Raw genomic sequence first — 22,851 nt, forward strand, 5'->3', positions numbered from 1 at the left:
AGAGGAGCTGTGTAATCATTGGCCACTGTGCCTTTATCCCCACTGAAACCTCAGCTTCTGCATAGCTGCTAGGACACACAGCTGGGGAGGCTGTGCAGTAACTGGGGCAAACCCCCCTGCTGTGCAGAGAGCACCCCTTTGGTCCTTGTTTGGGGACTATTAACTGCCTCATGACTGAAGACCTCATCCATTTCTCCTTGTGGAGAAAAGGTCTAGAAGAAGCCGAGTCCCGGTGACCTCCCTATACTCAGAGAACCTTCCTGGGAGACCTAGGCCTTTGGTCAGGAGAGAAAATGGGTCTCTTCTGTTTCAGCAGGTTATCTGCTCAGGCGGTTCTCTGTGACTTCCTGCCTTTGCAATGCAGGTTAATCCTTCCAGAATCTTAACCCTAACCTTCCTCTTCCAACTCCTCCCAACCTGGTCGCTTACCTAGAAACTTTTGCTCATCCTTTAAAACCCATAAAAAAAAAAAAGTTCAAATCTCTAAAACCTCCATGGAGGTTCAGGCTGAGTTATCATTCCCTCTCGACCCTCATAACAGTTTGTCCACCTCTATTATGGTGCTTAAGGGAAAAAAAATTGCCGTGCAGTGGGACCTGCGTGTGTTTCACTATAGGAGACAACAGACAGCATCATCCAGTTTATTCATCCAGGTACCGCATGCCTGGTAAATTAATAGTCATCGTAATGCCACAGCAGACCCTGTTCTCGTTGCTTTATGTGTTTAGTCTTCACTGCAATCCTATGAGAAAGGTTCTACTGTTGCTCCAGTTTTACAGATGAGGACGTTGAGGGTGAGCCATGTTATGTAACTCGTCCAGAGCCACAGAGCTGTGGACATGGAGAGCCAGGATTAACCCAGGCAGACATCTGACAACACTCACTCACATGCCTGTGCTCATCTGAAGAATAAAACCTAAAACGCCAGAGGAGGGAGAAAAAGGCAGAGGCTATTGCCATCCTGTGTGCGTGGGGCGTGCGGCATTGCGTCAGGCACTGCCGTTCAGTATGACTAATTCTGTGCTGAGTTGTCAGGTGGAAGCCTGTGGAAGCACAGCCCAGCACCCGCCTTCTGCAGAAGGCCCTCACTGCTAATCTGATGCAATCGAATTTCCTAGGGTGGCCTTTAGGGCTCTGCTGTTGCTGGAGAGGGAAGGAGAGAGGTTTTGCGTATTGTTTTTTGATCAGCAGGTTTGGAAACTTTGAGTGTTTGGCTCACAGGATGGTGGAAGTGCTCCAGCGTTTCCTGTGGCCTCGAGTCTGGGTTCTGAGATAGGGAACTAAGGCTGAGCTTTGCCTGCCCCACTGGGGAATGTCAGCACACATCACCGAGTGACAGGGATCGCCGGAGGAGGGTAGCTGGGAGAGATGCTGGGGGCGGGGGGAGGGGAGCAGTCACTGACATTACAACAGCCGAAAAGGAATTTGAAAAGCAAATATCCAAAAACCAGAACAAGGGAGGAAGTGTGTACATTAGTTTGAAAATAATGAACTTTCCATTTGAGATGCTGATTCCCTAAGTGTGAGAGAGAGAGCTCAGAGTTGAAGGGATGAGAATCAGCGGCTCTGATCTCATCTTGTTTTTCACAGAATTTCTCTGGGAGGCAGATGAATCTGGAATCAGCCCTGCTCTCACCTGTGAGCATCTCCATTTCTGTTTCTGTCCAGTGGACAAATGACTAGGTGCTGCTTGAAGAAGCTCCTAAAGGTTTTCTGTGCAAGGAATTCTGGATTTTAAAAATGCATCATTGGCTTGAGTAATCTCTAATATCAAAAAAAAAAAATCTCTGAATTTGCTTTTAAGGAAAGAGTGATTCATTCGTTTATTTATTCACTTGTCTGAAAAATATTTATTGAGCAGCTGTTTGCCATGCCATCTGGTCAGGAACAGAGGTACAGAGATGAGTAAGATATATGACTCCTGCCCTCGGGGAACTCATAAACTAATAGCATAAGGTGTAGAAAGGTGCTCTGGTTGGTGCATTGTAAGCACCTAAGAAGACAGATGTTGCGGCAGTTACTTCTAGCCTTGGAGGCTCTGGGGTCAGGGAGATCTCTCAGAGGAGCGGGCACATGAAATTGGCTTTGAAGTCTAGTTGGGAATTTTTGAAGCCAACACAAAGGGAGAGGAAGAGACGTTCTGGAACACAGAGGGAACATTATGAACAGAGGCAGGAGCCACAAGAATTTGGCAAGCCCAGGAAATGGCCAGCAGTTTGATGAGGAGAGAGATAGCCAACATTTGACTTGGTGCTGTCCCTCTGCGTTCAGTAGATCATGGTGCACTCGGAGAGCGATCCTGACCTGGCCAGTCTGGGGCTTGCCTTCTTTAAGTAGTGCTCCTATCAGCCACTGCAAAAGCACTGTGTCGATGATCTTAAGGGAAAACCTATTTGTCATCATGTCTGACTTACAGTCTTTGCCTGTGTCTGTGGGGGTAGGACGCAGGGATACAGTTTGGTGGGGAAGGGTGTACTGGAGTTGTGGCACTCAGAGGCAGGCTGGAGCCAGAAGGGTTTATGTGCCCTGAATCACCTTCCAGAGATTTAAAGCAAGAAGTGAGATGTTCAGATTCTAGCTATCACAATTACAAATCTTCTCTTTCTTTTGTTATTTATCTTCTGACGGTTTGCACAGTAGAAGCTGTGGTTAGTTGAATTCCTGTGTGAATTGGAAAGAGTTACTCAAAGAACTGGGCTGCTTTCCTGGAGACCATCCCGTAGACGCAGGTGATGATAATTCAATATGGGACTAAAGGAGAGAGTTTTCTCTGCCACTTTCCACTATATTTCTGGCCAAGACTGTTCAACAATTCATTTTTCCTGAGAGACAAAGGAGGCAAATGGACTGAAAGCATCACTTCTCAAAGTGTGTCCCATGAGAAACCGGTGTCACTGGATGCTCTAGGAAAAAGATAAAAGAGTTTTCTGGACAGATACATTTGGGAAACATTGTATATTGCATATGAAGATTTCAGAGTACACCTACATTACATTAAAGGCCCGATTAGTCCTTTAGTAAATAAACCCTTTTCAAAATATGGTATAGTGATTAAAACCATGGGCTATGGAATCAGACCGATGTGGATTGAGTTCTGGCTGGGCTCCATAGGTGGCTATGAGACTTTGGGCAACTTACTTAAATGTCTCTGCATCTCAGTTTCCTCGTCTGTAAAATGGTTTAGTAAATGGTACCTATTTCATAAGGTTGTTATGAAAAGTATGTAGTCCGTGAAGTAGTTATTATTATTAGCTATTATCCATTCAATGTTTTACAAGAGCTTTGACTTTTTTTTTGCATTAAATTAATTAATATCTCAAAGAAATAGTGCTGTGTGGGAAATGCTAGACTAAGACTAATTCCTGAATTGCAGGCATGACTGCTGTTAGCAGTCCAACAGAGCAAAGGCAGCTCCTAGGCACCGAGGGCTCCATCAGGAATATGCATGTACAGGTATCAAGAGCTCTAGAATTGGGGAGCACAGTGTCATTCCCTCTAGGCTGCGAGGTTAGATTGTGTCACTTCAGTGTGTTTTGTGTGCCAGTCATCTCTAAGGGAATGGCAGGATTCTAACTCAGGGTAGTAAAATGTTATGGTAGCGTTGATTTGTTAGGAGGTTTTCAATTACAGGTGGTGGAAACCTAACTCAAACTCACTTAGCATAACAGGGAATTTAAGAGTTCATAAATCTAGGAAGGATATTAGGATAGATCAGAGATCGGAAGGAAACGTGTAGGAGACAGAAACTCAACGAGGCCGCTTTTCTTCCCTCCTGTCTCTCCTCTCTACTTGTCTTTGCTTCTCTTTGCCTCAGTCCTTCCTATAGCAGATGGCCCTTCCCTATCTGGAGGGAATATGGCTGCGGACAGCTTCAGCTTAACAAGCCCTGCAGAAAGAGAGAACTCTCTCCTTCCAAGGCCTCATAAATCAATCCCCAGAAATCGATTTGCTTGGACCATGTCTGTCCCATGGACCAATCACTGTTGCCAGGGAGATGGGTGCTGTCATTGGCCAGGCCTGCCACATGCCTGTTCTTGGTTAGTAGCCGGTGGGACAGGGCCTGCTACCTGAAGAAAAGAGATGGAAAAGCTCACTAGACTACTAGACGGACAAAAACTGAAGCTACAAGAGCTTGCTAGAGCTGTGTGTGAAGGAAATAACGCTGGAGTATAATGTTCCAAATTATCCTCAAGTGGTATCAAGGTATTCATGTTTTTATGTCAAATTCCCTTTCCTGTTGGTTTTCTTCAATTGATCCTTGCTCTATATCTCAGCTCCCTTTTTTTAAGTTAAAATGTTATATGTATGACTCTTAATATCCACTTTGTAAAGTTGGTCTCTATAAAAAGTTTCTTTTAAAAAGCAAGATTAGAATCAGTCACCTGAGTGACCTGGTTCTCAACCATGGGTGATTTTGTCCCCCAGGGAACATTGGGCGATGTCTGGAGACATTCTGATCGTCACGACTGGGAGGTACTACTGGCCTCTGATGGATAGAGTCCAGGGATGCTGCTAAACGCCCTGCAGTCTCCAGGATGGATCTGGTCCAAAGTTTCATTAGTGCAGTGCTTAAGAAATGCTGCTTTAGTGGTTTCATCAGAACTGAAATTATAACAGCCAAATTTATTACTCAATTTTATGGATTAAAAATAAATTTCTTATTTTCAAAGGGCTTTTGCTTTTATCTTTTTTTCCTTGATGGTAACGATATATGAGAATATTATTTTGCCTGCTGTGTCACCAATCAATAAGTGTTTGTTTCTTTTTTACCGATATGATATTCAACAAAGGTATTTTTGTATTTTAATTTGAGTTTCTCTTATTACTATTAAGTATGAAGTTTTTAGGTATTTATTGATCATATATTTCCTCTTGTGTGAATTGCTTTGTCTGTTTTTTTTTCCTTTAGGTTGTACAAGTATTTTTTTCTTGTAAATTTATATTATTAACGATATTTATGCCAGGTTGGGTCATAGTTGTTGCAAGTATTTTCTCAGATTGTTATTTGTCTTTAAATTTTTATGGTGCTTTTTGGAATGCAGAAGATTCTAAGCATCTTTGTGTTAAACAATCAGCCTCTTATGTTTTGTGTTTTTGGTGTCGTGAGTTTGCTAGGGCTGCCATGACAAAGTACTGCAGACCGAGTGGCTTAAGCAACACAGATGTATTGCCTCACAGTTCTGGGGGCGGAAAGTCTGAGATCACGGTGTTGGCAGGGTTGGCAAAGTGAGGTCTCCCTTCTTGGCCTGTAGCTGGCTCTCTTCTCCCTGTGTCCTCAAATGGTCATCCCTTTGTACCTGGGTCCAAATTTCTTCTCCGTATAAGGACACCAGTCAGATGAAATTAGGGCTGCCCTAATGACCTTATCTTAATTTAATTACCTCTTTCAAGGCCCAATCTCCAAATACAGTCACATTCTTAGGTACTAGGAGTTGAGACTTCAACATGTGAATTTGGAGGGGGACATACAATAACCCACAATAGGTATCATGATAGAGAGGCCTCCCTCGTCTTGAGAATATGTAAATATTTGGAGGAAGTTATTCAAACTGCTGAGATTTAGCATCTTCATTCATTTACTTCAGATAGTGGCAGCTGTCGCTGGGGGCTGAGGTGAAGAATAAGTGAGAAAGTGTGTATTTCAAGTGCCCAATTCAGTGCCTGCTCTCAGCTCGTGCCTGCCCCTTTCTGCCAACTATCCCATAGCCTCCATGATGAGAATTCAAGATGCTGTGAAAGCACTGTTCTCTGCAAGTTTGCAGCATATAGTAAGCCAAGAGTATCTAATTTCACATTTCCCCACCTGGCAAGTAAATGGGCCGCGTTAATAGTGAGATTACCACATGAGGCTTTTGTGCACAGCATATCCATAAAATGAAATATTGGGTTTCTGCATTTGATTCAATTCTCTTTACTTTCGTCGGCCATCATTTCCCTAACTCAGATGGAGAATCTGAGATGGCAGCCCCACCATTTATTGCCCCATACGGACCCTCCAGTGCAGGGGGCACACGCCCACTACCTATGGCAGTCATTGCTTACCTATGTGACTGGTAAAGAGGAGTGTCTGTCCCTCCCTGATGTATGTTTGGGAAGGGAAACAAAGGCAGAGTTCAGCAAGCCTGAATGATCACAACATCCCAAGTAATGTCCAGCTGACAGCTCCTATTTCCTGTATCTTCTACGTAGACAGTTAGGGTGTTGAGATACTATAAGTCTATTTGGAATAAAAAGAATGTTGTACAAAGAAGAGGGGAACAAAACTTTTATGCAGATGTGTTTCCAGTGAGCCTTCCTGAGGCACAGTGTATGGTGCAGGGCAGTGTCCTCAAAAGAGAAAACTAGAGAGCTCAAGGGAGACAGGGTCGTCAAAGGAGATTGGAAGATGCCACCTCAAAATATTCCACTTTGCGTTAAGGATTATTTTTGAGCTGAAAGCAATTAAGAAACAGTATATTCAGAAGGAGCTCTCTGCCCTTCTTCTTTCTACTTAAAAGCAGGGCATAAATTTCCATTTGTAAAAATGTCCTTCTCTCCCAAACTAGAAAGGGGACTATTCCAGAGACAACCCTTGTCACCTGAGAGGACTTGAGATGGCATAACAAACCTTACTAAACAACCCTTCCTTACCATATATTTCCAAGTTACCTTTCCACAACATACATTTCCATCCCACCCCCACCCAAGAAGCCCTAACCCCCTCGTCCTTCATCTAGCCTTTTCTCCACACTTTATCACCCCTTGTTAAGACGGTTTGTGAGCTCCAACTTTTAACCATCTCTTTGAGTTACTCATCTCTGAGTTCTTCTGCATGTATAGGCATTGCATAAATAAATAAACTTTTTTTCTCCTGTTAATCTTTGTTTTGTTAGTTTAATTTCCATGCCTCAGCTACTGAACCTAAGAGGATTGAGGAAAGGTTTTTTTTTGTTTGTTTGATTTCTTTTTTCCCCCCTCCTCTACATAGTACAGAGAGAAAGGCTGCTTTCAGTTCCACTTTCAGAGGTCCTTTTCCTTTGTATGTAACTCGAATGCCAAGGGAAAACATTGTCTATTTCTTTTTCTATCAAGGACCACTTAACATTTAAAATATGGGACTAGTTCTCCCTCCCCACTATTCATTCCCATAATCATTATAAACCTATTATCTGTCATAAGTGGATAATGATGGCCAGTGGGGCAGAGGACAGCTTGCCTATGGAGAAAAGGGACAGAGGAGTTGAAGCAAATCGTTTCTCCAGCTGTTTGGTGTTTCTTTCCCATTGATCTGCCTTTTGGCCTCTACTGATCCATCTGTCAGGCTCTTTCACTTTGTGGCGGCACACAGTTCACCAGGGCAATCGTGCTAGTTTTCCCACTACACAGGTCCCATAGAACATCCTCATAGGCTTAACTTTTTATTCTCTTAATAGGGTTTGCTGGTGTAACAGAAAGTCTAGAAATAAGATAAAAGGGTTTAAAGCCATTCAGGGACCCAAAGCTAAAACTATATGGAAAATTCAGCAGAAAAAAATGTGTGAGGTATTTGGGAATTTTATGAACTCCAAGACCTAATCAAGCTGCCTGGAAAAATAGGGAGAGATGTAACAGATCTTTAAGAGACTTTAGTGAGATGAGTTTCCAACACAGACACGTAGCACTTTGGGCTTAGAACAATGTGTAACGACAGACAGATTTCTAGATGGGAATCAAGAGTGGTTTTTTTCCATTGTCTTGGAGACATGACCCAAAGATAAGAAGGAGACATTCAGCAGAATGATAAAGACAATTTCAACTTGCTCAGGGGTTATAGAGTCACATCTGACATGCAGATTTTGGTAACTAACTCCCAAGTGAGAAGTGACTCCTTTTTTTCATTTAATTCACTCAACTATAAACAATCTCTTTGACATGCATATTAAGGTTGTAGAATCTTGGTACTGGAATAAAGTAAATCGATCAGCAGTGAAGCAGGAACATTGTAGAATTCTCCACTCATTCCCTAGGTAGGGAGAACCACAAGGCAGAGTGGTTGGAAGGTCTAGCCTACACTTCCCTTTAGTGATTCTTAAATTTTAGCTTGCATAAGAATTATTATATCAAGGAGTTTATTACACAGATTCATGCAGCTTATATTTACTGGGCAAATTTGACTAGACTTGGTTTTATCGCCAGTAGCTCTGTCGAGATGTCGGTCGTGGAAAGTATGCATTCAGCCGACACCATGAATGAGATGCTTGTGTGCCCTGGTGAGGTAACTGTGTTCAGGATGTGCACCCTGCCATAAGAGTGCTCCAGGTGTGGTAGGGGGAGGTTGAACAGAGGACTCAAGTGCCCTGAGTGCTGTGCCCGGGGAAGCAAAGACTCTAGGAGATTGCGTTTGTTGACTGAAATTTAGAAATGCATTTCCATCTCAGTTACGCCTGACCAAGCCCTGGGCCTGCGTGTTGATGTTTCTTGGACAGTCTGATGAGACTGTTTGTCTTATGTGAAGTTCAGCCATGGGTTTCCCTGATCATTAGTAATCTGCCCAGAGAACTTGGTAGCTCACAACTTAACTGGAGGATGATTTTGCCTCACAGAGGACTTTTGGCAGTGTCTGGAGACATTTCTGACTGTCACAGCTAAAGAGGAGTATTGACCTCTAGTAGGTAGAGGCCAGGGATGCTGCGAACCATCTTACAGCAAAGGACTGTGGCCCCAAACGCTAACAGTGCCAAGGGCAAGAAAACCTGAGCTACAAACTTTCTCTTCTGAATTACATCAGTAGCAACAGTGACGATATATAGAAGCCTCAGAGCTAACTGTTCCCTCCTGGAAATATAAATTCAAGAGGATAAAATGTGGACTTCTGAGGATAACGATGTGGTTCAGATTATTCATTCTGCACTTGTGCACCTGACTCTACCCATGGGAGCCTGGCTGCACCCTGTCTGTGCCATTTGTTAACGTGGGGAAAACTGATGAGGTCTAATTTGGCTGGTTAAGTGAGTTCCCAAGGGATGAACCCTCGCCTCTTTGCTCTCAATGGCTGCTTTATACACTGCTCTAATGTTGTTCTCCACAGAGACACAGGGAGAACTGCATTATTCTCTTCTCACCTGTTCAACAGGTTTTGTCTGAAGAGTCTTTGAGAAATAAATATCAGTTAAAAAGGAAAAAAGCACGCTCGGCCTTTGATTCCTGGAAGGCCAGATGACCTCTTTCAGTGTAATTCTAGACTCTTTTGTGTAGAGTTGGGAGGAAGGCGCTCAAAATGCATTTTTATTTCTATTATGTACTCTCTTAACCACCAAGATTATGTGTTCTTTGCTTTGAATAGTGTTACCTGATATTTATACTGAGTCTGTTTTCACATTAGAACCTGTTTTCTTAACTCTTACTCTAGGAAGTGTAATTGAATCTAGATCTTGAATTGAAGTGACTTGGTACAGATAAAATACACTGTCCTTGGAATTCTCAAGTGAATTAAAAGAGTGTAGAGGCTATGAAGAAGTCTGTCCCAGTGCAGATTGTCTGCTTGTATTTGTACCTAGGAGATCCAGAATTTATGGAGCAAGTCCCTGTTGTTGAATATTAAATTGTTGTCAAGTTTGGGGAATTACAACCAAAACAGCAATTGGCATTGTTATGGTTAAGTTAATAATTATTTCTTGAGGAAGCATCCTAGAAAAGTAAAATCACTCAAAGGGAACACAGAATTTTAAGGCTTTTGATACAGTCTGCCAAAAGTACCTCTGGAAAGTTGTACCAATTTATATTCTGAATAGGTGTGCATGGACATGGACTTCCTTCTTTAGAAGTCACGACCAAGAGTTAGGGTAGGAGTGTCTAGGGGGGACAAGAGTACGGTCAATGAACCTACCAAGTTATGATCCAACAGCTGCTGGAACTCATTCTCTTATTACTCTAGCTCTTACTTGCTTGGCTTTGGCCACTCACTTGTTTCTGGAACATACAAGGCATGCTTCTGCCTCAGGGCCTTTGCTCTTGCTGTTTGAGAAATAGAATATTGCCTACCATATTGGTAAACAAAGAATCTAGCTACCACATGGCAGCCACCCTGATTGTGAGCCCTGAGGGCACTCAGGAAGGAAACAAAGAACGCTTGCCATCTAGCAGTCATCAGACTGCAGCCAACCCCTATGGTGCAGCTTGAGGAAACTCTGGATGAGGAAACACTACTGGCCCCAGATAGCTGAGGTGCATATCAAAGGAATGATTTCAGTGAGCCCAGACTCTTGCATCTTCCCATGCATAGAAAAGCATTAAATTCTTTAACTTGAGGTATCTAGTTTTCTTTTATTAACAGTAATCTTTGTTCTGACTTCCTGGTGTTGTTGCAAAAACTCCTATATATCCTGGCTCCCCCCTTCCTCTTCAGAGCAGTTTGCTCAGGGTTATTTAAGATGCTGCCTCAGGGCTTGAAGTCCTAAGAATGTCCAATCAATAAAACATAACTCTCAACTTTTAGGTTGTGCATTTTTTTTTTCAGTCGACGTGTTCCCTTGGCCTGTGACATGATTCCTCCAGATGTCCACATGGCTCACTGCCTCACTTCTCATAGGTCTTTACTCAGATGCTGTGTCTCACTGATGCTTTCCCTGGTTTCCCTATTTAAGACTGCAGTCCTGCCCCTCCCACAGAGATATACTCACATGCTTCAGATTCTCCTTCCCTGATTCATTTCTGTCCATGTCCCTTGACGCCACCTAATGTGTAGATTTGCTGCTGTATCCCCAGCACTGAGAACAGGGCTGGTACAGAGTAGGGCTCAGTAATTATTTGTTGAACGAGCTATTGAACCACTGCTTTGAAGATTTGCCTCTGCTGGTTAGCACTCATTATCGTCACACCAGGCTGTCTTCATCATCCTTGGCCAAAGGGACAGCGGTTCTGTTTTGCGTCATTTCCTTTACTTGTCAGCTCTGGTGAAGTTAGTTATTCGTATAACTGCTGGTGTTGTTATGACTAACTGCCATTAGGCTGCCATTATTAACTCTGCTATCTCTATCATCTTAGTCACGCCCAATGGCCACTGAGCTCGGGGGATAGTAACTGACAAGGTCCACTCTGGTTTGATAAAGAACCAAAGGCACATGTTTGATTAGCATCTTCATACAGAGATCAATTTCTGGAAAAAGGCTAAGAACCCAGTAGAAAAAAGGCCAAGTATTTGGACAGTTCACAGAAAAGTAGACATGGAACTTTGCATCTTTATATTCAACCTCTCTCACATGAGAGAAATAGACATTGAAAGTACATTGAGGACTTCCCTGGTGGTGCAGTGGTTAAGAATCTGCCTGCCAATGCGGGGGACACAGGTTTGATCCCTGGTCTGGGAAGATCCCACATGCTGTGGAGCAACTAAGCCCGCGCGCCACAACTACTGAGCCTGCGCGCCGCGGCTACTGAAGCCCGCGCGCCTAGAGCCCATGCTCCGCAGCAAGAGAAGCCACCACAATGAGAAACCCGCGCACCGTAACGAAGAGTAGCCCCGGCTCGCTGCAACTAGAGAAAGCCCGCACGCAGCAATGTAGACCCAACGCAGGCAAAAATAAATAAATAAAATAAAAGGAAAGTACATTGAGATACATTTTTTTTCAATGCATCAGGTGTGCAAAAGTTCAATCTGTTGGTGAGTCTGTGTGTAAAGAGGCAAGCCTCATCCATTGCTAAAGGGAATATAAATTGGTGCAACTCTCACTATGGAGATATACTTGGAGATGGCTATCAAAATCTAAAACTGCCTATGCTCTTTGACCCACAATTTTGCTTCTGTGAATCTACTGTAAAAATATACTTGCACATGAGCAAAATGATGTATGCATAAGATTTTTCACCAGAGGCTTGTTTATAACAGCCAAAGGTGAGAGATCACCCAGTGGCCCACGGCAGGGGACTGGTTCTTCAGATAAGATACTGGGAAGTTGCTTCATAGCACAGGGAGATCAGCTTGATGCTTTGTGATGACCTAGAGGAGTGGGATAGGGAGGGTGGGAGGGAGGCTTAAGAGGGAGGGGATATGGGGATATACATATACATATAACTGATTCACTTTGTTGTAAAGCAGAAACTAACATAACATTGTAAAGCAATTATACTCCAGTAAAGATGTAAAAAAAAAAATAAAAGGCTGATAAACATAAAAAAAGAAATCAAATAAAATATTAAAAAAAAAAGGTACAAAGAACAACTATGCAGCTGTAGAAGGAACCAGGACACAAAATTTGTATTAATATAGAAGGATTTAGAAGATACATGAAATGAAAAAAAACCAGGGTATAGAATGCTGCCTTTTATGTAAAGCAAGTGGGAAATATAATATGCTTTTGCATTTGACTTATATACCTGAAGAAGTTCTGGAGCGATACATAAGAAACTAGTAACAGTGGCTAGCTGGAGGGGTGGGGATGGAAGTGAATATTGGGTGGATGTATCATTTCAGGAGGAGGGAGTTTCTACACTGTCTTTACATGCACACACACACATGCACACATGTTCAAGTTTTGAATCACATGAGTGTTTTACCTGTTCAAAAATATTGTTTTTATTTATTTATTTATTATTTTGTTTTAATTTATTTATTTTATTTATTTACTTTTGGCTGCATTGGGTCTTTGTTGCTGCACGCAGGCTTTCTCTAGTTGCAGTGAGCTCGGGCTCTAGAGCGCAGTCTCAGTAGTTGTGGAGCACGGGCTTAGTTGCTCTGCGGCATGTGGGATCTTCCTGGACTAGGGCTCGAACCCGTGTCCCCTGCATTGGCAGGCGGATTCTTAACCACTGAGCCACCAGGGAAGCCCCCCAAAATATTAAGTTAAAAAAGTTATCCTAAAAGAAACGAGTGAGTCTGGGAGAGAGAGGCAGCAGAGGATAATCTTACTTCCTTTGTGTAAGCAACACTATTCATTCCAGTGAGAATTCAAGGTCTGTTCTGAATGCTGTACTAGGCGCTACAATTAATTTTCTTCTCATCTTGTGAACTGGCCTTGGGGAGCGAGTGTGTGTGCATGTGTGTGAACCTTGGGGCATTGCGCCTTCCTTAAGATATCTTGGTTGCTATAGTGCAGAGGAGCTCTATTTGTGACACACAGAAAACATTTTAAAGATATGCTGCTTCCTGGCCATGACTTCCTGGACAATCTGTCCTTCCGAAGGCTGCTGAGCACGCGGAGTTTGCATGTACTTCTGGGCAGAGTGAGCCAGGCTCATTCAGACCCTGGGCACCATTCAGAGTAGAAGCAGGCAGTAAGGGACGCCTTGCTTCCCACGGAGGCCTTGGGAGGCTGTTGCCTCTCCGGGGCCTCATCTCCAACTCCAGGGCATTGGCACCGTCCCCTCCTCTGCCTTCTGTCCTCTGGAGCCACCCGTGAATGGTGCAGTTGGCACCCTGTGTCTTCTGCACCCAGAGCCGTTTCTTGTACCAAAACCACCAGTGAAAACAGGAAGTGATAAAACAAAATTCGCCCTGCATCTGCACTGAGCGACTTCTCTTTCTCTTTTTGTCATTCCTCATTAGGTATAGACACGTGCGGCCATCTACACTGTAGGATCCCGCTTCCACCGGCTTTGGACGTTGCGGGGATTTGCAATGCCACCGCCTGCGGACATCGTCAAGGTGGCCATAGAATGGCCGGGTGCCTACCCCAAGCTCATGGAAATTGACCAGGTTAGTAATACTGGCAGTCGTTTAGGGGTTATTTTAGTTTCCCTTCTATTCTGAATTTACACAGACTTCAGATAGCTCTTTTTTCTCCTGTTCTCTCTCTGGCTGTGTTGAAAAATTGGTGCGATAATAGTTGCAGTGTAGTTTGATTTCTGTACCACATGCAGTGGCGATGGATGGGGTTTTTATACTCATCCAACATCTACTTGGAGTGTGTCAATACAGGGTTTGTGTCTGAAGCTGTGAGGGAGGCAGGAGGGACAAGAGGACTAGACTCTGGGCAGTTGACACAGTGGAGGCCGTCCCAGCCCTGCCTTGCAGAGACTCATGACTATGTGCTGATTGTTTTATCGTAGACAACACAAATCTTAATTTTTGGAATCACTCTTCTCTTTGGTTTTTGCATAAGCAGCCAACAAGTATGTTGCTACTTTGTCACATTAATAGTTTGGTCATGCGTGGATGGATCTAGAGACTGTCATACAGAGTGAAGTAAGTCAGAAAGAGGAAAACAAATATCGTATATTAACGCGTATATGTGGAACCTAGAAAAATGGTACAGATGAACTGGTTTTCAGGGCAGAAATTGAGACACAGATGGAGAGAACAAACATATGGACACCAAGGGGGGGAAGTGGCGGGGGGTGGTGGTGGTGGTGTGATGAATTGGGCGATTGGGATTGACATGTATACACTGATGTGTATGAAATGGATGACTAGTAAGAACCTGCTGTATAAAAAAAAATAGTTTGATCATGAAATTAGTGTAGAAGAATGAGTCTTGGATCCTAGCCGGCTGTAATTTTATTATTAGAGTAAAATGCAGTCTGGGTCTAGTATATTGTCTGGTATGTAATAAATACCCAGTACATTTTTCGTGAATGAAAAAATGTCAAGAAGATTTTTAAAATGGTTTTACCTATGGAGGCATCGTTTAGTTTGTGTACTGACAGTCTTATGATGTAACTCTCATTTACTATTGATTACAGGCTATCTCAGGAAGGTGGTTTTTGTCATTGTAAACGATTTAAAGTAAAAAAAAAATTGAGGCCTAGTGTATGCTTAAGGGTTTCATGAAGCATATAGTATAGGATTCTAGATGGCTTTCTACATTTTCAAAATTAGGATACCATGGCAACTCCACTTTTTATGTTCTTGATATTATTTTATGATCTATACTTTCCTGATACTATTTTATGATCTATACATTTTTTCTGGTCAGATTTTATTATCTGATTGAAGACCACTGCAAAATTTACATGGCATTGTGTGGACCCAAAGGATTCATTAGAATAAATTATAAAGGTCAAATAAGAATTAGTTGAGTTTGAGCATGAATGTAAGAAAGGTACATTTTTAGGTTTGTTTTCAAAAAAGGTGTCATCAGACCAGCATGTCATAGTCATTTTAACTGTTCTCTGAGGCAGATTTTGTTGACTTCAGAAGCAACCCATGAAAGTAGAGAAGCCCGCCCAGTAATTTTATATACATTTGTATCAGACAACAGTTGTTTACCTTTTTTTCACATGCTGTTTGAGAGAGGATATGTGTTGAATGTTACTTTAAAATATGGCTGGACTACTTGGTGAAGTCTGAATGTTGTTAAAATTAGGTTTGTCTACAACCCAAGAGAACAATGGTTCAAAGAGATAGAAGTTGGCCTCTCAAGTCCACATGGCAGTCCCGGGCTGGCATGATGCTCCAGTGTCATGGACCCAGGCCCCTTCTGTCTTGTTGCTTTGCCTTCTCCATAGGTGGGGCTGAGGACCCGTTGCTTGAGCATCACCTGAGAGCTCAGTAGATATGCAGAGTCTCAGACCCTACCCAGACCTCCTGACCCAGATGTGCGTTTTAACAAGATCCCCAGGGGATTCCTTGTGTAGTTAAGTCTGAGAAATGCTGAGCTGGATACCAGGTACCCAAGCCCAAGGCCACATCAGAACCACCTGGGGCACTTGTTCAAATGTTCTCTGGGGCCCCAGCCCCAGAGATTCTAAGTCAGTGGTTTAGGTAGACTATTGCTTTTTGCTTCTGCCATGGCCCAGGGTGTTTGGAAACCTCTTCTTTAAGACAGTAGCTCTTGATACATACTCTTAGGGGCCTGTGGAGTCAGTATCTTGTTCCTGCCTTTGGGGATGGCCTTTGCTGTATGTGTGTCTTAATAATTTTTTTTTAAATATTCTTTTTATTTTGGAACAAATTTAAATTTATAGACGAATTACGAAGATTGTATAGAGAGTTTTTTTATACCTTTCACTCAGTTTCTCCTGATGTTAACATCTTAATATAACTGCAGTACATTTGCCAAAACTATGGTAGATTACTAGTAACCGAACTACAAAATTTATTAGGATTTCATCAATTTTTCCACTAATGTCCTTCTGTTACAGGATCCAGTGCAGGAATACCAACTGCATCGTGATGTTTCATGTTCCCTTTGTCTTCTTCAGTCTTTGACAATTTCTAAGTCTTTCCCTTGTTTTTCATGGCCTGATAGTTTTGAAGAGTAACTTTACTTCAGTACAATTTCACACGCAGAAACGACAAGAATAGTACAAAGGAATTCCTGCCTACCTTTTATCTAGAGTCACTAATTATTAATATTTTGCTTCATTTGCTTTATTGTTTTTTCTCTCTCTAGTATACCTATCCCCTTTTGAACCATTTGAGGGTGACTTAGGAGCATCACCTCTGTTTACCCCTAAATACTCAATGTGTCCTTCTTAAGAACAAAATCATTCTCTTACATAACCACAGTCTCTTTAAAGAAACCAGAAAATCGAACATTAGTTCAACATTATCATCTAATTCAAAGCCCAAAGCCCATATTCAAATTTCATCAAGTATCCCAATAAGGTCCTTGATAGGTATTTTCCTCACAGTCTGACATCCCTCCAGGATCATGTATTACATTTATTGCCATGTCTCTCTGGTCTTCATGGATCTAGAATGGTTCCTTAGTCTTTCTTCATCTTTTGTGACCTTGATAGTATTATAGAGTACAGGACAGCTGTTTTGTGGAATGTCCTTCCGTTTGGGTTTCTCCGATGTTTCCTTCCAATTAGATTCAGGTTTTGCATTTTTGGCAGACAGGCAAGAGAGATGAAGTTGTGTCCTCTTCAGGGCATCATATCAAGAGGCACATGAAGTTTCCTTGTCTCCTTCTTGGTGATGGTTCTGCATTTATACGTGATAATATTGAGGTTCATAGAAGTTAGATGATTTCCTCGTTAGTGAGACCAGGACAGAAACCCAGGCCTCCTGTACTTTGAAGACTGAACTTTTAAACCGTTGGCTAAATTGTAGGGCTCCTGCTAATGCCATAGGGAGACCTCCCCAAAGAGTTAGAGACCCAGTCCCTTTTTGCCCTGCAGCCGCTGAAGTTGGAGAGTGGCAGTTTTGGTATCAGGTGCTGTTTCTTTTTTCTTTTTAAGATTTATTTATTATTTATTTATTTATTTAATTTATTTTTGGCCGCTTTGGGTCTTAGTTGCAGCACGCAGGATCTTCGTTGAGGCATGTGGGATCTTTCATTGTGGCGCGCGGGCTTCTCTTCAGTTGTGGCGTGTGGGTTTTCTCCCTCTAGTTGTGGCACACGGGTTCCAGAGTGCGTGGGCTCTGTAGTTGTGGCGCACAGGCTCCAGGGCACATGGGCTCTGTAGTTTGTGGCGCACACGCTCTCTAGTTGAGGCACGTGAGCTCAGTAGTTCTGGCGCACAGGTTTAGTTGCCTTGCAGCACGTGGGGTCTTAGTTCCCTGACCAGGGATCAAACCCGCGTCCCTTGCATTGGAAGGCAGATTCTTTACCACTGGGCCACCAGGGAGGTCCCCAAGTGCTGTTTCTTGATCCAGTTGGAAGTTGGCACAAGAATTGGAAATGTATTTGCACAAACAAGGAAGACTTGAGCAGTGATTATTACTGGGGTTTTCTCCTAATCTTCTACCTTGTTCAATAAAGGTCACACCACCTGTTTCTCTCCCATTGCACATTACCTTTGCTCCTTTGGTCTTAGCTACCATTTCACTAAAAGGAATTTCAGGCATTGCTGCCCCATCTTCTCCCCAAACCTCCAGTACCCCTCCACTTGTCACACTGTGTTGTCCTTGTCAATCAGCTTAAACCAGTGGTCCTCAACCTTGTGTGTGCCCAAGAGTCACCCGGGGAGCTGGTGGGAAATGCACATCCCCAGCCCAGCTGCAGAGACTGGGATTCTGCCGACCAGGGATGGGTCCTTAATCTGGTTTGTGACGAGCATCAGGTGAGTCCGAAGCAGGGCCTCCCACACTGCATCATGCAGGGGCTCGCGAGAAACAGCCATGAGCCCGAGTTACTCCATTTTTGAATACTGTTTCTCTAGTGCCTGGTGAACAACCTTCCTTAAGAAGTAAATATTTAATTAATGAATAACCAGGAGAGGGAGCTTCCTGAGTGGGGATCAGTTCTGCTCAGCCAGGGCCCATGAGGTTCAAGGGGATGTCAGCTTGGAGTGGATTGGTTTACCTTCCTTCTGAATTTTGAGGAGACAATTCTGTGTTTCCACTCCACAGGAAAAGCCCCGAGGAGCTTCTCACAACTGGAGTTTGCTGTCATATGAGGCTCTCGGAAGAGCTGTCAGCTAGCTCTTTTGCTCACGGCGGCAGCCTCTGCACCTGCCTTCACTGTCTGTTGTTGGCTTTGAACCTCAGGAGCCACTTGAGGCTGTAGGTGATGATTGTCTGGATACACAGAGCCAGAAAGGCTCCCCATCCATTCTTCCTGTTAACCTAATATTTTTTGAACAGCATATTTCTTAGTCAAGAGTGTCAAAACCCTAGCGCTTTTTTTTTTTTTTGGCGGTACACGGGCTTCTCACTGTTGTGGCCTCTCCCGTTGCGGAGCACAGGCTCTGGACGCGCAGGCTCAGCGGCCATGGCTCACGGGCCCAGCCGCTCCGTGGCATGTGGGGTCTTCCCAGACCGGGGCACGAACCCGTGTCCCCTGCATCGGCAGGCGGACTCTCAACCACTGCGCCACCAGGGAAGCCCCCCCTAGCGCTTTTGACACGAGGCATAATGCTGAGAGGCAGTGTGTCCTAACAGACACAGTACGGGCTCTGGGACATTTAAATCTGGGTGTGGGCCCTGGAGCCCCCCATTCTGTAAGAACCCAGTTAGCCTCTATGAGCCTTGGTATCTTGGCCTGGTCAAGTCGAGATAATAATTTCCCACTTCTTTAATGATTGTGAAGATTAAAGAAAATATATGAAAAGAATACAGGACACTGCCAGCTCAGAGTAATTACTTGGTAAAGGCATTATTGCTGCTAGTTTAAGCAAGTCCTCATGAAATTAGAAAATTAGATGCTCTGATTTTTGTTTTTACTTGCCCTTCCATCATGCACAGTTTCCCACCTTTCTCCTTCTTTATCTGCCTAGCTTTGTAAATGTCTAGAAGGAGAAAAAATTAAAGGGCAAGTGGGAGGGAGGCATCAGCTAGTAATAAAGGAACATGCTAACTGGATATGCAGCCAATTCATGCTATGGAATATTCACTGGCTCCCTAGTACTCCTCCACAATATTTTCTCCCATCTCTTGGCCACCCACCAATGTTCTGGGAAGCAGCCCCTCTGTTCCTTGCACATGCTCTTTGGTCCTCCAGTCTCTCCTGCCTCTGTCCTTCCCCCACATGCCTTTCTTTACGAGTACACTGAAGCCAGAAAGCCACTGCTCCCATCCGTGCCTCAGAAGTTCTCTGCTATGTGTTTGCACACCTCCAAAGACCACTCGATGCTTTTGTCTCCTGTCATGCTGTCTTGCTTTTCCACTGCCAGCAGAGGAGGGAAGATGTGTCCCTACTCTCTTCCTAAGGCATTCAGCCTGTCCCAACCCCCATCTGTTTTGCTCCACCTGTGTTTTGACTTGTCCTCTCCCCTTACCTGAGGCTTTGCCCATCAAAATCCCCTTCATTTGTTCTTTTCTCCTCTGCTTTCAACAGGAAGCTCTTCTATACCTACCTTGGAAAATCTTCCTCTTGACCTAGTAACTCTCTTGCTGGAGTATAGTTTATTTTCTGTCTTTCCATTCCAAGCCGATCTAAGTGCTGTCAGTATATGTCATCCATGTTGCTTTGGCATCTACTTGATCTTAGTATGAATAACAATTTCCCTCCCTCTGGTGTTGCTGTCTTTGATGGTACCTATGCCCTCCCGTTTGCTAAATCGAGCGGTCCTCACTCTGTCTTGGCGTCACTCGGCAAAGCTGCTCGTTCGTATCTTCTTGAAACTACCCCCCTCCCTTCATTATGCTTCAGTTCTGAGATTCTCCCTCCTTGTCTGATTAGTCTTTGTGAATTTCCTGCATGGTTCCGTGTCTTTCTCCTTCTTTCTAAATCAGTCACAACCTCAGTGCTTAGCCCTCTGGTCTGCGTGTTCACCAGTGACACTCGTTGGCTCAGATTCCATGTTCTTTCATGGATTTAAGTGTAACTTCTCTCTGAATAATACCAGCTCTGGTCACCGGCTTGTCCTACTAACTGGTCATCAGTTCATCTCTCTGTTTAATGGATGCATTATTTCCCTCTATAAACCTTCAGTTGCCTGCAGAATACAAGCAAATGGTTGGTAAAACTGCTCATATGTGAACCTGAAGGAAGGGAGTCTGATAGGTGTTACCAACTTTTGGAAGTTATTTCATGTAGAATGGGGTTCATTAGATGTGTTATTTATGGCCCCAAGTGTACACACTCCATCCTCTCCATACAACAAGATAGATCTCATCTCTAATCAAGAAAAGCCAGCATGGGCCATCTTGGCAGGCAAGGAGGCCTGATCATCTCTCTTACTTGTGCATCAAACACTTGGGCAGACTGCTGTGCTGCAAGTTCAGGCCCAGAGAGGATGATGGGAGGAGATGCGCGTTTTTCAGTCTTAGTTCTGCAGCTCCTTCTCAAATGGTTCAGGGGCGAGGGGTGTGTGCCATTTGCTTCCAGGCTCTCCACGCTCACTCCTGCCACAGCAGCTGCTATTGACCTCTCTTCATTTTTAGATGCTTTGGGGAAAGAGTTTGTTCGAAGAAAGTATACCACAATTAAAAGAAAAAGTCGCGGATGATTCTTGAGCTTTCTAGTATCCCTGAGACTTGAGTCAGATTCCTTAGCTTGCCTTCATGTCCTGCCATGATTTCCCTTGACAGTATCCCAGGTTCAGGGTATTTGCGGGTGCTGCGTGCAATTCTCAAGTACCCTCTTGCTTTGTAGAAGCTGCCCCTTGAGGAGTGTGTCCCTGCACATTTTTGTCCTTTTTTTTTTTTCATGTCTTGTAGTTTCTTTCTAACAGCCAGCCTGCTTGGATTCCTCCTGCACTCTCTTCCCCTCTCCGCTCCTCTAAATCCTGGCTTTGCTGGCACTGCGGAGAGCCTTCTTTCTGCTCAAGTCTTTTTTGATCATGTAATGTAGTTGTTTCTCCATCCTTCTTATACCATTTTCTTTGCCTGTAGATTTTATTTACAGTTAATATAACCTGTGCCTGATATTATTTACATGTGCCCATGTCTTTTGAAGTATATTATAAGATGTGGATTATAAATAGATTATAAGATGTTATTATAAGCTCTTGGTGGTTAGCCTGATTTACATACTACATTTGTATCCTGTGGTCCATCACAATGATCTCTATTTATGTGGGTCTGCTTTTGGCTTGAATTGTGAGTAGTAAAGATAAGAATAAAACACTGGTTATTCTCCATTCTCCAAACAGAAAAAATTACAATAGCACTCCTTCTCGTACATGGTTGCAGATTTTATTTTTCTCAAAGAAACATAGATGCATGTGTTTTTAGGCAAGCATGTACAAAATGATTGCCCACGGTTTTCCCTCAGCTGTCCTATTTCTGTAATATATTTAAGATATAATTCAATACAGATAAATTTAATTTACCCATAAAGCTCACTCATTTTTAAAGCTCAGTACATAAAGTACATTGAAGTTTTTGTGCTTGACATGGAGTTTAACTCATTCTGTACATAACACTAGTAGTGGTAGTAGTAATAATAGCATGTACCATCTAATCAGCACATATTGTGCGCTAGGCACTGTGTTAAGTGCCCTGCACAGAGTATTTCACCTCCTTCCTACAGTCCAGCAAGGCAGGCTTTATACTTCCCAGTTCATAATTGTTCAGAGGCTCAGTGAGTTGCCTGAGATCACACAGTTAGGAAGCTACTGATTTGAGTCTAGCACTGGGTGACACTGAAACCCAGACAGTTTCTACTAAATCATAAATCTGTTCAGTAGTTCTTTTTTTATTTCATTTCAGCTTTATTGAGGTATGATTGACATATGGTGAGAACAATTGAGTTTTACCCTCTTAGCAAATTTAAAATCATACAGTATAGTATTATCAGCTACAGTCACCATGTTTTACATTAGATCCTCAGGGCTTGTTCATCTTATAGCTGAAAGTTTGTATCCTTTGACCAACCTTTCCATATTTCCCCTACCTTCCAGCCTCTGGCAACTACTTTTCTACTTTCTGTTTCTATGAGTTTGATTTTTTTTTTTTTTGTAGATTCTACATATAAGTGATACTAGATGGTATTTGTCTTTCTCTCTCTGGCTTATTTCATGTGTTTGGTAGTTCTCTTTGAGTCTCTCCATCTCTTAGGGCTCAGTTTAATGGTGGTTTGAAGAAATGCCTATGTCACTGCCAGCTTGCCTGCTGCATCCACTGACAATGTGACTTCCAGGGACATGCTGTATTATGAAAGCCAAGATTGTATTACCTTATAAGTTAGGGAAAATATGGCGAGTGGTCTGGGTTATTACAGAAGGAACCCACCTGAAGTGAGACAGAGCCTTGAAAGCCAGGTTTCTTTGGGGCTGGACACTGGGAGAGGCAGGCTGGCCTGGTGCTTATGGGCATGGACTTTGGGTGGACTTACTTGGACTCAAAATCTGGACTGCCACTAAGTGCTGTGTGACTGGGGACAAGCCTCCTGCTTTGTAAGGAAGAATTGTCAATATTTATACATCCTTCCTGGCATTGTGGGGATTCGGTGAGGTAATCACTCAGCGCCCTGCTTAATAATAGAAACCATTAGGAGCCAATTATGATTTTTTTCAGTCATACATACAATAGAACAAGTTTCTTATGTTTCAAGCAAGGCTGGAACCAATAATACAAACTTTTCCTTAAATGCATTAAAGTTAGCTTTTCAGCCTGAAAACCCA

At 43.2% G+C, this 22,851-nt stretch overlaps 1 protein-coding gene across 8 annotated transcripts in view; it reads left to right on the forward strand.

Annotated features, from left to right (window-relative positions):
- ELMO1 (engulfment and cell motility 1) overlaps window positions 1–22,851 on the forward strand; it is a 548,623-nt gene that overhangs the window by 85,144 nt on the left and 440,628 nt on the right. For all 8 annotated transcript variants that reach the window (XM_060156835.1, XM_060156841.1, XM_060156838.1 and 5 more), the window contains one exon: window positions 13,499–13,648. In XM_060156835.1, coding sequence (XP_060012818.1) covers window positions 13,571–13,648 — 78 coding nt within the window. In that variant the 5' untranslated portion in view covers window positions 13,499–13,570. The remainder of the gene's footprint in view (window positions 1–13,498; window positions 13,649–22,851) is intronic.

This window comes from Lagenorhynchus albirostris, chromosome 8, assembly GCF_949774975.1.
Source record: "Lagenorhynchus albirostris chromosome 8, mLagAlb1.1, whole genome shotgun sequence".
In the NCBI taxonomy this organism is placed as follows: Eukaryota; Metazoa; Chordata; class Mammalia; order Artiodactyla; family Delphinidae; genus Lagenorhynchus; species Lagenorhynchus albirostris.